Source organism: Equus caballus, chromosome 21 (assembly GCF_041296265.1).
Source record: "Equus caballus isolate H_3958 breed thoroughbred chromosome 21, TB-T2T, whole genome shotgun sequence".
Classification (NCBI taxonomy): domain Eukaryota; kingdom Metazoa; phylum Chordata; class Mammalia; order Perissodactyla; family Equidae; genus Equus; species Equus caballus.
Window position 1 is genome coordinate 62348415 of NC_091704.1, and position 11492 is coordinate 62359906.

Below are 11492 nucleotides of genomic sequence, written 5' to 3' on the forward strand. Positions count from 1 at the left end.
GCACAGAAGGCCACCTCTGGAAGGCTGGCACTTCCAGGCAAACTCCGGAGGAGGGAAACGCGCGGAGTCCGAGAGAAGGAAACGCAGTGGCTACCAGGGACTTGCGGTGGGAAGAAGGGAGACTGACTGCTTCCCAGGGACAGGGTTTCTCTTGGATAAAAATGGGCGGGAACTAGATGAGGATGACGTTGGTGTGATCTTGTGAGTGTACTTCATGCCACTTCAGCGAACAATTTAAAAACATCCAAGAATTAAACTTTATTGAACTGACGAGATAAAATATAGGGAAAGGTCAAGTAAAGAAAAGCGAAAAACAAAACTTTAAGACCCACGCAATGGATAGGGGAAGGCAAGGATTCTCCGGGGCTGCAGCTCAGGAGCTGAGGGTAGTGGCTGGGATGCTGCAAGTGCTTGTTGAAGGTCTTGAGCCGGCTGTGGCTCGGAAGATGCCTGTGCGGCTCTGAGCTGGGGTGGGCGCGAGAGGGAGAGATGGTGTTCGATCTGCAGGGTCTTCTGGATCTTTCGGTGGAGCTGCAGCTGGAGAGGGAAGAAGAGAAAATGCCACCCACATGAGCGCCTGCCCAAGTCACTCCAAAGGAAGGAAGCCTCCGCCGCCACTGAAGGAGTCTCAGTCCAAGAAGCAAGCCCCCGAAAGGCTTCCCAGAGTGGAGTCCGCGGGAAGAGTGATCTGAGCCCGCCCCTTGCTCCCAGCCGAACCCCAGCCTCTGGAGACTCTGCTCTGGGGGGCGCAGCGCCATCCCCTGTGCACATGCCCACATCACACACCTGAGTCCTCCTCAGCCTCAGTCTCGGCATCAGTGTGCTCAGGGTGCTCCAGCTGGGAAAGAAGAACGCGGGCACGGTGCTCCAGCTCCGAGCCGGGCATATTAAGGCCAACGTAGGCCAAGAGCATTTCCAGGCTGGGAACATCTGGGGGCTGGATAAAATCCTCAGGGTACCGTTGGAGCCAGGTGCCCAGAATGAAGGAGATGGCCCTGAGGACGGACAGGTGGGCAGCAGAGTCAGAGAAGGGTCGTTTCCTTGCACACTGGCCTCCCGCGCATCTCTGTGCGGGCCTGGGCTCCTGGGCCTCCCGCTCCTGGCTGTCCAGGGGCCAGTCCTACTTGGCGTCCACCTCCAATCTGGCAGTCTTGGCAGAGGTGGGCCAGGTCACCATGGAGGGGCTAGGAAAAGGCCTTTGGAAGGGAGAGCCCTGTGCGATGGTGGCGTCACCACTCCTAGTCCTCAGGGAAGCCTGACACACTGCTTGGAGCATCTCTCTGCCCACTGCCCACTGGAACGTCAGCTCCGTGAGGGCAGGGAACGGTGCGGTCCCCTCTTTTCATTGCCCTCCCTGGCACACAGGAGCTGCTCCCAGAATATTTGACCAGGGAGGGAACAGCGGACATTGTCTCCCGCCCAGGCTTCCCAGGGCCCTCCTCTTGCCTCCAGCTTTCCCTCCTGGGCCTACGTGCTGCCCAGTTCACCAAGTGTCCCATGAGGGTCATGCTCCCCCGCCCCGAATCTCTACCAGGGAGGGGCTTATGTGGCCCCGGAGCACTCCCCGAGCCCCCTGAGCAGGAGCTGAGCACCCGCTGTTGAGGTTCTAGCAGATGAGTGAGCGGGACGCTGCAGGGAACTCCCCTCCAAGTGTGGACGCTGGGCGCCCTCCTAGGGATTCCAAAGCCCACTCACTTTTTCAGTTGGTCCAGGGGTCCGCCGTCCTCATCGCAGTGAGGAAGGACGCAACCGTATCTAGAAGACACAGGAGGACGTCACACGGACTGGACTGTGGATCAGGCCTGCCTGAGAAGCCTAGCGGCGCTGTCTGACTCCCGACGAGAATGGAGCCCTGGAGGGCACGGCTGCCGCCCGCTCTGTGCACGGGATTATGGTCGGTGCCTAGAAAACGTTCTGCACCTAGTGGGGACCTCTCTCTGTGTGTGATGAAGGAGGGAGCTCCAACCGGCCCCTCACTCCTGCTTGGGCGGGTCGGGGGCCTCGGCTCAGCCCAGGGATGGCTGCTCTGGCTTCACCCAGGTCAGGGACCTAGAAGGGCTCTCCCGTCTCCTTTTCCAATCGGAAGACGACAACTCAGTCCAATTCCCGGGGCCGGTGAGGGATGAGGCAGAGGCTTCGCCATAGGGAAGAGGAGTATCCTCAATGAGCACAACCACAGCCCCCGCTCCAGTCGACCCTCCCAGAGGGCTAGGCTTCTCGAAAAGCCTTTGCGTGCAGCACCTCCTTGAGTCCCTACAATATCCCCTGGAGGCTGATCCTCTGTTCACCCCGCCTTGCAGAGAGCAAACCGAGGCTCCGAGAGGCTCGGAAGCCTCACAGCTAGTAGGTGGCTGAATGCCCACGGTGCTGCGGAGGGGCACGGCACTCACCTTTGAAACAGAAGCTCCAGCACCTGTTGTGTGGTGGCAAAACCTCTGTACGTGCACAGGAAGCTGCGGACGTAGGCGGTGTCGCCATCCAGGAAGGCGGGCACCAGGTGCTCCACTCGATTCTGCCGCGTTGCAGCCTGCACGGTCCACACCAGGCGGCACGCTTGGCTCTTAGCTCGGGATGGATTTTCAGCCTGGGGTCGGACAGAGGGGGCACTTGCCATCAGAGGCCGCACCACTCCTGGGCCCCAGAAGTGTCGGGGCCTGGAGGTCAGACCGAATGCCCAAGCCCTCGGTGACTTGTGGCCAGAAGTGGGCATCATTGCCCAGGGCAGGGAAGAATTCTCGGGATTCCAAGTAGGATGTGAGGTGGAGAAGGATTCAAGCTCTTGGTCTCCTAGGTCTTTGTGCTGGCAGAGAAGTGACAGCCCCTCCCTGGATGAAGAGCATCATCCCTGGGGTGGCTGACCGACGGCCCATTCTAGAGAGGAGAGCACAGAGGCTTTTCGTGGGCTGGGAGGGATCAGGACAGGAGGACAGGCAGGGTGACCAGGGCGGTGCTGTGGAAATGGCAACAGAAGGTGCCGGTTCAGTGAAGGGCTGAATCACGGGGCTAACGGGTCTCCCTTCTGGAAAGTTGTGCAGCCTGCTGAGGCCCGACGCCCTGACCTCGAGAGGCCACGTGGACGTGTTCCCCTGGACAGCAAAGGCAGAGGAACAGAAAGAACACTGTGAGCCCCATGTCCTTTTGGGCAAAAGCGTGCCTATCCATCAGGAGGCTGCGTCCGACTGGGAGACGGTGGGGAAGGATTGTCAGGCCACGTGGACATATGAGCATGGGAGTTCAAACAGGAAAATCTCTACCAAACACGAAAGTGCTCTTGAATGCCCGTGAGCTGATGTGCTAGAAATGTCTCTTCTCTGCTACACCCCTGTGGACAGGGACGTCTCCTCTGGCCAAGACAGGGGCCGGGCCCGCAGGGGAAGGTTGGGGGAAGAGATGGGGATTCAGATTCCTTTGGGAGCAGGGCTCCAGGCAGGAGCCCCGGGCCTGTCTCGGGGCCTTCGAAGACCTGGGGTCCTCAGCGCTGTCTTGGGGGCCCTGGGGGTTGGGTCTCCCCGGCACCTGCACTCACCCTGAGCCGGCCCTGGCCTCGGTTGGCAGTGTGGGGCACCTTCCTGTCCTGCAGGGTGATGGAGTCGAGGGCGCCGTTGCTCAGCTGCTGGCCCGTCTCCTGAGCGACGCTCTGGAAAGACAGTGCCCGGCAGCCAGGCGGCAAGCCTCAGAGACCCGACTGGCTGTCTTTGCTGGCTCTCACACCTCTGTGACTCTCTCCACTCTGGACACACATAGCCCGCCCCACAGTCCACACAGACCTCCAGCGAGGAGGGGAACACATGGCAGCCTGAGGGCCTGGCATTAGGAGGCCCCTTAGGAGTCCCCTTTCAGTCCTGACAGCCCCGTCCTGGCTTGGGAACGTGACGGGAAAAGCAGCTTATCGACTGCCCACCAACCTTCTCCGGCCAAGGGCAGATGCTGCCCACATGTCCCTCTGGCCCCCACACTCACGAGGACGGGACGAGGGCTGCCCTGGGAGGGCTCGGGGAGCTGGTCTGGCCTAGATCGGGCTGATCTAGGCTTCCTCATGTTACCTGAGAGGACCTCCTGCCGAAGGTCCGGCGGTGGGGGGCATGGGAGCTGAGCCAGCGTCCACAACGTGTCCAAAGGTTCTCCCTCCGGGGTTTCCGGGAACCAGAGCCCTGGTCAGGCGGGAGAAAGCAGGAGAACATGTTTCTCTATCAAGCGTCTCCAGCCAAGTGAGCTGGCTTTGCGCACGTGGCTGCCTAGTTGCGGGGGTTCCAAGTTCTGTCGGGGCCTGTTGTCAAGGAAGTGACCTCATTTCCTGCAGTGCCCTTACCTGAGTGCCCCCCTCAGATACCACCCATGCAAACAGTCCTCTGGCCATGGCCTTGCTCACCCCCCTTCTCCATGCGACGTCAAATGCGTACCCAGGAACACCAACACACCCGTCTCCCAGGCTCCCTAGAGGGTCTGGGTGCAGCCGAGGTCCCAGCTTGGAGACTGACGCAGAAACAACTCCTCTTTCTTACCTGTTCTGCATCCTGCATAAGCCCTTGTGTCTCTCAGGGCCTGTCGGCCTCCTGTCTGCACACTGGGGAGGACTGGAGCGTGGACTTGCTAGAGATGTCCTCTGGCATGTGTCCTACCTTAGAGGACAACACCTCTCAAACTGGAGGCGTGTGTCACTGGCAGGCAATGCCTCCCACTTCGTGTTTCTTCCTCTTGCAACTTGCCCTGTGTCTACTTCTCTTAGGATCCCACCTTAGAGGCCATTTTTGCATCCAAAGTCAAGGTGTGTGTGCGTGTGTGTGTGTGTGTGTGTGTGTGTGTGTTTGTGTGTTTGTGTGCTCAGGTTGTGGAGGCCAAGAAGAAAACAGCTCCCACAATAGGGAGGGATTGGCAAGAGCTTCTCAAGATCTCATGGTTCCTAGTTTCAGAAGCCAACCCTCCGGGTGGGGTTCCAGTCTTGCCCTAGAAGGTCAGAACACACACTTACCCACTGGACTCACCCTGTCATGGGCCGTTCCCTACCCCTCTAGGGGCCTCAGTTTCCCAATTTCCCAGTGAGACATTCAATTCAGGACTGCATAGGCATGAGCTCAGCAGAGAGGTGGCCACCACTCCCTCCACCGTGGGTGTGAGGTGGGCAGAGCTACAGTCAAGGGTGCCCCTGACCCGGGCTCCTCCTCAAACAAGAACTGAGCAAATGCCCATCTACACTGCCGAATGCTCCCCCTCACCCCCACACCATCTCCAGATCTGTATGCACTTCCACCAACACAGCCTTCTCCAGAGCCCCCGGGGAATGCCTGTGTGCAGCCAGAGCCCCAGCCTTGAGGACGCAGAGCTGGCTTCCTCCCTGGCTCCACCTTCTTCGTCATCTGGGATTCTGGGCAAGGCATTGAAGTTCTGGGGTCTTCTCCTTCTCCCCTCACTGGCCACCCGGGATCAGGACTTCCTGGTCTAGACCTCCTGGTATAACCCCTCCTCTTGAGTGGGGACTCAGTTGAGCGATTCCACCGAGGACGGCAAAGCGATGCCAGTTCACTCCTGAGACTTGGATGTGGTCAGTGGCCAATTTCGTGTTTCCTCTGACCAGATGGCCTCTCCCTGTGTCATGGGACTGGGAAGAGGGGGCACCCTCGTCTTGTTCCTGATCTTGGAGGGAGAGCTGGTATCCTTTCAGCATTGTGCATGATGGTGGCTGTGGGCTGGTCACAGGTGGCTCTTAGTCTGTGGAGGTACGTTCTTTCTAGGCTCAATTTGTTGAGTGTTTATGATCAAAACATGCGTACTCTGGGAAATGCTGATTCTGCTTCAATGGAGAAGAGCATGTGACTTTGACCTTTTCCTCCTATGAATGTGGTGCCTGTCATTTACTGACCGAACCATCCTCCCATCCCAGCGATAAATTCCACTTGACCATGGTGGAGGACGTTTGTACTGTTAGTAGCGTTTGGCTGAGGGGGACTGGGTGGGCCCTTCTCTCCTCCATGGGTCGCTGCCTGGTCCTCCGAGGGCCTCCCTTCCGTCCTGTCTACCTCCCCCCTTCGGACATCACGTCCAGTGTCTCGGGACTCTCTCCTTTCCCAAACAAGGCTCCAACTGCATCAACAAAGCGTAGATATTCGAAAAGGCAGCTGACACCTAAAGAGAGTGTCTAAATTGCCTCCAAGAAACTCTGCATCAGGGCATCACTTCTAAAGAGAAATCGAGATGCGTGGACCCAGACGGACACTACGGGACAATTATGAGAGTGAAGAAGGGTCCAATTGTTCACCCCTGGGTTGCCTCGGTGGGTGTGCCGTGTGGCCGCTGAGAACGCGCAAGGGGATAGGTGTGACTACTCATAGCCCACTGTGGGGCATCAGGTACCACGAAGGAACAGCCCCAGGCTCCTTCCCGCAACAAACCCTCACACACCCACACACCCACACCGCCCTCACACACACACACACACACACACACACACACACACTCACACTCCCCCCCCCCCCGGCACCAGAGCTCAATGAAGAGCACTGAAAAGCTGGTCACCCCTTGTTATGGCCACTTGTTTCTTGGTAGAAAAAGGGCATCGTTTCTTATTACTCATCTTTAAATCATTCTTTGACCAAATTAACATTAATTGTCTATCTAAAACGTTAAAACTTTTGGTAATATATTTTAGTCCACAATACGCTTCTTATAAACGCCAACGTTTCATATGCGGTGAGAATATTTTTACAATTTGCACAATTTGAAAACATTACCATGGCCCATCCAGGAAAGGGAAAGATTTGAAAGGGGTCTCCCGGGCCCCGAAATTTCCCTCGTTGTTTCCAGCTCCGGTGTCACACCTCCAGTGGGTCCCCATCCCCAGAAAGTGAAAAGAGGGAATAGCGGGGCATCCTCTTTGAGACAGAATCTTTGATCTCCGGGGGATTTTTCTTCTTAATGAAAACTGTTATTTCAAATTAAAACATCTGGAGTCACCCACCTCACACCAGACCCAGCCAGGCACAGAAGGCCACCTCTGGAAGGCTGGCACTTCCAGGCAAACTCCGGAGGAGGGAAACGCGCGGAGTCCGAGAGAAGGAAACGCAGTGGCTACCAGGGACTTGCGGTGGGAAGAAGGGAGACTGACTGCTTCCCAGGGACAGGGTTTCTCTTGGATAAAAATGGGCGGGAACTAGATGAGGATGACGTTGGTGTGATCTTGTGAGTGTACTTCATGCCACTTCAGCGAACAATTTAAAAACATCCAAGAATTAAACTTTATTGAACTGACGAGATAAAATATAGGGAAAGGTCAAGTAAAGAAAAGCGAAAAACAAAACTTTAAGACCCACGCAATGGATAGGGGAAGGCAAGGATTCTCCGGGGCTGCAGCTCAGGAGCTGAGGGTAGTGGCTGGGATGCTGCAAGTGCTTGTTGAAGGTCTTGAGCCGGCTGTGGCTCGGAAGATGCCTGTGCGGCTCTGAGCTGGGGTGGGCGCGAGAGGGAGAGATGGTGTTCGATCTGCAGGGTCTTCTGGATCTTTCGGTGGAGCTGCAGCTGGAGAGGGAAGAAGAGAAAATGCCACCCACATGAGCGCCTGCCCAAGTCACTCCAAAGGAAGGAAGCCTCTGCCGCCACTGAAGGAGTCTCAGTCCAAGAAGCAAGCCCCCGAAAGGCTTCCCAGAGTGGAGTCCGCGGGAAGAGTGATCTGAGCCCGCCCCTTGCTCCCAGCCGAACCCCAGCCTCTGGAGACTCTGCTCTGGGGGGCGCAGCGCCATCCCCTGTGCACATGCCCACATCACACACCTGAGTCCTCCTCAGCCTCAGTCTCGGCATCAGTGTGCTCAGGGTGCTCCAGCTGGGAAAGAAGAACGCGGGCACGGTGCTCCAGCTCCGAGCCGGGCATATTAAGGCCAACGTAGGCCAAGAGCATTTCCAGGCTGGGAACATCTGGGGGCTGGATAAAATCCTCAGGGTACCGTTGGAGCCAGGTGCCCAGAATGAAGGAGATGGCCCTGAGGACGGACAGGTGGGCAGCAGAGTCAGAGAAGGGTCGTTTCCTTGCACACTGGCCTCCCGCGCATCTCTGTGCGGGCCTGGGCTCCTGGGCCTCCCGCTCCTGGCTGTCCAGGGGCCAGTCCTACTTGGCGTCCACCTCCAATCTGGCAGTCTTGGCAGAGGTGGGCCAGGTCACCATGGAGGGGCTAGGAAAAGGCCTTTGGAAGGGAGAGCCCTGTGCGATGGTGGCGTCACCACTCCTAGTCCTCAGGGAAGCCTGACACACTGCTTGGAGCATCTCTCTGCCCACTGCCCACTGGAACGTCAGCTCCGTGAGGGCAGGGAACGGTGCGGTCCCCTCTTTTCATTGCCCTCCCTGGCACACAGGAGCTGCTCCCAGAATATTTGACCAGGGAGGGAACAGCGGACATTGTCTCCCGCCCAGGCTTCCCAGGGCCCTCCTCTTGCCTCCAGCTTTCCCTCCTGGGCCTACGTGCTGCCCAGTTCACCAAGTGTCCCATGAGGGTCATGCTCCCCCGCCCCGAATCTCTACCAGGGAGGGGCTTATGTGGCCCCGGAGCACTCCCCGAGCCCCCTGAGCAGGAGCTGAGCACCCGCTGTTGAGGTTCTAGCAGATGAGTGAGCGGGACGCTGCAGGGAACTCCCCTCCAAGTGTGGACGCTGGGCGCCCTCCTAGGGATTCCAAAGCCCACTCACTTTTTCAGTTGGTCCAGGGGTCCGCCGTCCTCATCGCAGTGAGGAAGGACGCAACCGTATCTAGAAGACACAGGAGGACGTCACACGGACTGGACTGTGGATCAGGCCTGCCTGAGAAGCCTAGCGGCGCTGTCTGACTCCCGACGAGAATGGAGCCCTGGAGGGCACGGCTGCCGCCCGCTCTGTGCACGGGATTATGGTCGGTGCCTAGAAAACGTTCTGCACCTAGTGGGGACCTCTCTCTGTGTGTGATGAAGGAGGGAGCTCCAACCGGCCCCTCACTCCTGCTTGGGCGGGTCGGGGGCCTCGGCTCAGCCCAGGGATGGCTGCTCTGGCTTCACCCAGGTCAGGGACCTAGAAGGGCTCTCCCGTCTCCTTTTCCAATCGGAAGACGACAACTCAGTCCAATTCCCGGGGCCGGTGAGGGATGAGGCAGAGGCTTCGCCATAGGGAAGAGGAGTATCCTCAATGAGCACAACCACAGCCCCCGCTCCAGTCAACCCTCCCAGAGGGCTAGGCTTCTCGAAAAGCCTTTGCGTGCAGCACCTCCTTGAGTCCCTACAATATCCCCTGGAGGCTGATCCTCTGTTCACCCCGCCTTGCAGAGAGCAAACCGAGGCTCCGAGAGGCTCGGAAGCCTCACAGCTAGTAGGTGGCTGAATGCCCACGGTGCTGCGGAGGGGCACGGCACTCACCTTTGAAACAGAAGCTCCAGCACCTGTTGTGTGGTGGCAAAACCTCTGTACGTGCACAGGAAGCTGCGGACGTAGGCGGTGTCGCCATCCAGGAAGGCGGGCACCAGGTGCTCCACTCGATTCTGCCGCGTTGCAGCCTGCACGGTCCACACCAGGCGGCACGCTTGGCTCTTAGCTCGGGATGGATTTTCAGCCTGGGGTCGGACAGAGGGGGCACTTGCCATCAGAGGCCGCACCACTCCTGGGCCCCAGAAGTGTCGGGGCCTGGAGGTCAGACCGAATGCCCAAGCCCTCGGTGACTTGTGGCCAGAAGTGGGCATCATTGCCCAGGGCAGGGAAGAATTCTCGGGATTCCAAGTAGGATGTGAGGTGGAGAAGGATTCAAGCTCTTGGTCTCCTAGGTCTTTGTGCTGGCAGAGAAGTGACAGCCCCTCCCTGGATGAAGAGCATCATCCCTGGGGTGGCTGACCGACGGCCCATTCTAGAGAGGAGAGCACAGAGGCTTTTCGTGGGCTGGGAGGGATCAGGACAGGAGGACAGGCAGGGTGACCAGGGCGGTGCTGTGGAAATGGCAACAGAAGGTGCCGGTTCAGTGAAGGGCTGAATCACGGGGCTAACGGGTCTCCCTTCTGGAAAGTTGTGCAGCCTGCTGAGGCCCGACGCCCTGACCTCGAGAGGCCACGTGGACGTGTTCCCCTGGACAGCAAAGGCAGAGGAACAGAAAGAACACTGTGAGCCCCATGTCCTTTTGGGCAAAAGCGTGCCTATCCATCAGGAGGCTGCGTCCGACTGGGAGACGGTGGGGAAGGATTGTCAGGCCACGTGGACATATGAGCATGGGAGTTCAAACAGGAAAATCTCTACCAAACACGAAAGTGCTCTTGAATGCCCGTGAGCTGATGTGCTAGAAATGTCTCTTCTCTGCTACACCCCTGTGGACAGGGACGTCTCCTCTGGCCAAGACAGGGGCCGGGCCCGCAGGGGAAGGTTGGGGGAAGAGATGGGGATTCAGATTCCTTTGGGAGCAGGGCTCCAGGCAGGAGCCCCGGGCCTGTCTCGGGGCCTTCGAAGACCTGGGGTCCTCAGCGCTGTCTTGGGGGCCCTGGGGGTTGGGTCTCCCCGGCACCTGCACTCACCCTGAGCCGGCCCTGGCCTCGGTTGGCAGTGTGGGGCACCTTCCTGTCCTGCAGGGTGATGGAGTCGAGGGCGCCGTTGCTCAGCTGCTGGCCCGTCTCCTGAGCGACGCTCTGGAAAGACAGTGCCCGGCAGCCAGGCGGCAAGCCTCAGAGACCCGACTGGCTGTCTTTGCTGGCTCTCACACCTCTGTGACTCTCTCCACTCTGGACACACATAGCCCGCCCCACAGTCCACACAGACCTCCAGCGAGGAGGGGAACACATGGCAGCCTGAGGGCCTGGCATTAGGAGGCCCCTTAGGAGTCCCCTTTCAGTCCTGACAGCCCCGTCCTGGCTTGGGAACGTGACGGGAAAAGCAGCTTATCGACTGCCCACCAACCTTCTCCGGCCAAGGGCAGATGCTGCCCACATGTCCCTCTGGCCCCCACACTCAGGAGGACGGGACGAGGGCTGCCCTGGGAGGGCTCGGGGAGCTGGTCTGGCCTAGATCGGGCTGATCTAGGCTTCCTCATGTTACCTGAGAGGACCTCCTGCCGAAGGTCCGGCGGTGGGGGGCATGGGAGCTGAGCCAGCGTCCACAACGTGTCCAAAGGTTCTCCCTCCGGGGTTTCCGGGAACCAGAGCCCTGGTCAGGCGGGAGAAAGCAGGAGAACATGTTTCTCTATCAAGCGTCTCCAGCCAAGTGAGCTGGCTTTGCGCACGTGGCTGCCTAGTTGCGGGGGTTCCAAGTTCTATCGGGGCCTGTTGTCAAGGAAGTGACCTCATTTCCTGCAGTGCCCTTACCTGAGTGCCCCCCTCAGATACCACCCATGCAAACAGTCCTCTGGCCATGGCCTTGCTCACCCCCCTTCTCCATGCGACGTCGAATGCGTACCCAGGAACACCAACACACCCGTCTCCCAGGCTCCCTAGAGGGTCTGGGTGCAGCCGAGGTCCCAGCTTGGAGACTGACGCAGAAACAACTCCTCTTTCTTACCTGTTCTGCATCCTGCAT

At 58.7% G+C, this 11492-nt stretch overlaps 2 protein-coding genes across 2 annotated transcripts; both read right to left on the minus strand.

The window, feature by feature from the left end:
- Positions 1–233: 233 nt before the first annotated feature.
- LOC138919810 (ral guanine nucleotide dissociation stimulator-like) lies at positions 234–4520 on the minus strand. Its single transcript, XM_070246294.1, has 6 exons — positions 4503–4520; positions 3527–3637; positions 2391–2584; positions 1696–1755; positions 787–995; positions 234–537 (listed from the first exon to the last, which is right to left on the minus strand). Exons 1-6 carry the CDS (start codon positions 4518–4520, stop codon positions 374–376), a joined length of 756 nt encoding a protein of 251 aa, XP_070102395.1. The 3' UTR covers positions 234–373.
- Positions 4521–7205: 2685 nt separating this feature from the next.
- Positions 7206–11492, minus strand: LOC138919811 (ral guanine nucleotide dissociation stimulator-like). The gene is made up of 6 exons (XM_070246295.1): positions 11475–11492; positions 10499–10609; positions 9363–9556; positions 8668–8727; positions 7759–7967; positions 7206–7509 (listed from the first exon to the last, which is right to left on the minus strand). The coding sequence occupies exons 1-6, from the start codon at positions 11490–11492 to the stop codon at positions 7346–7348; spliced, it is 756 nt and encodes a 251-aa protein (XP_070102396.1). The 3' UTR covers positions 7206–7345.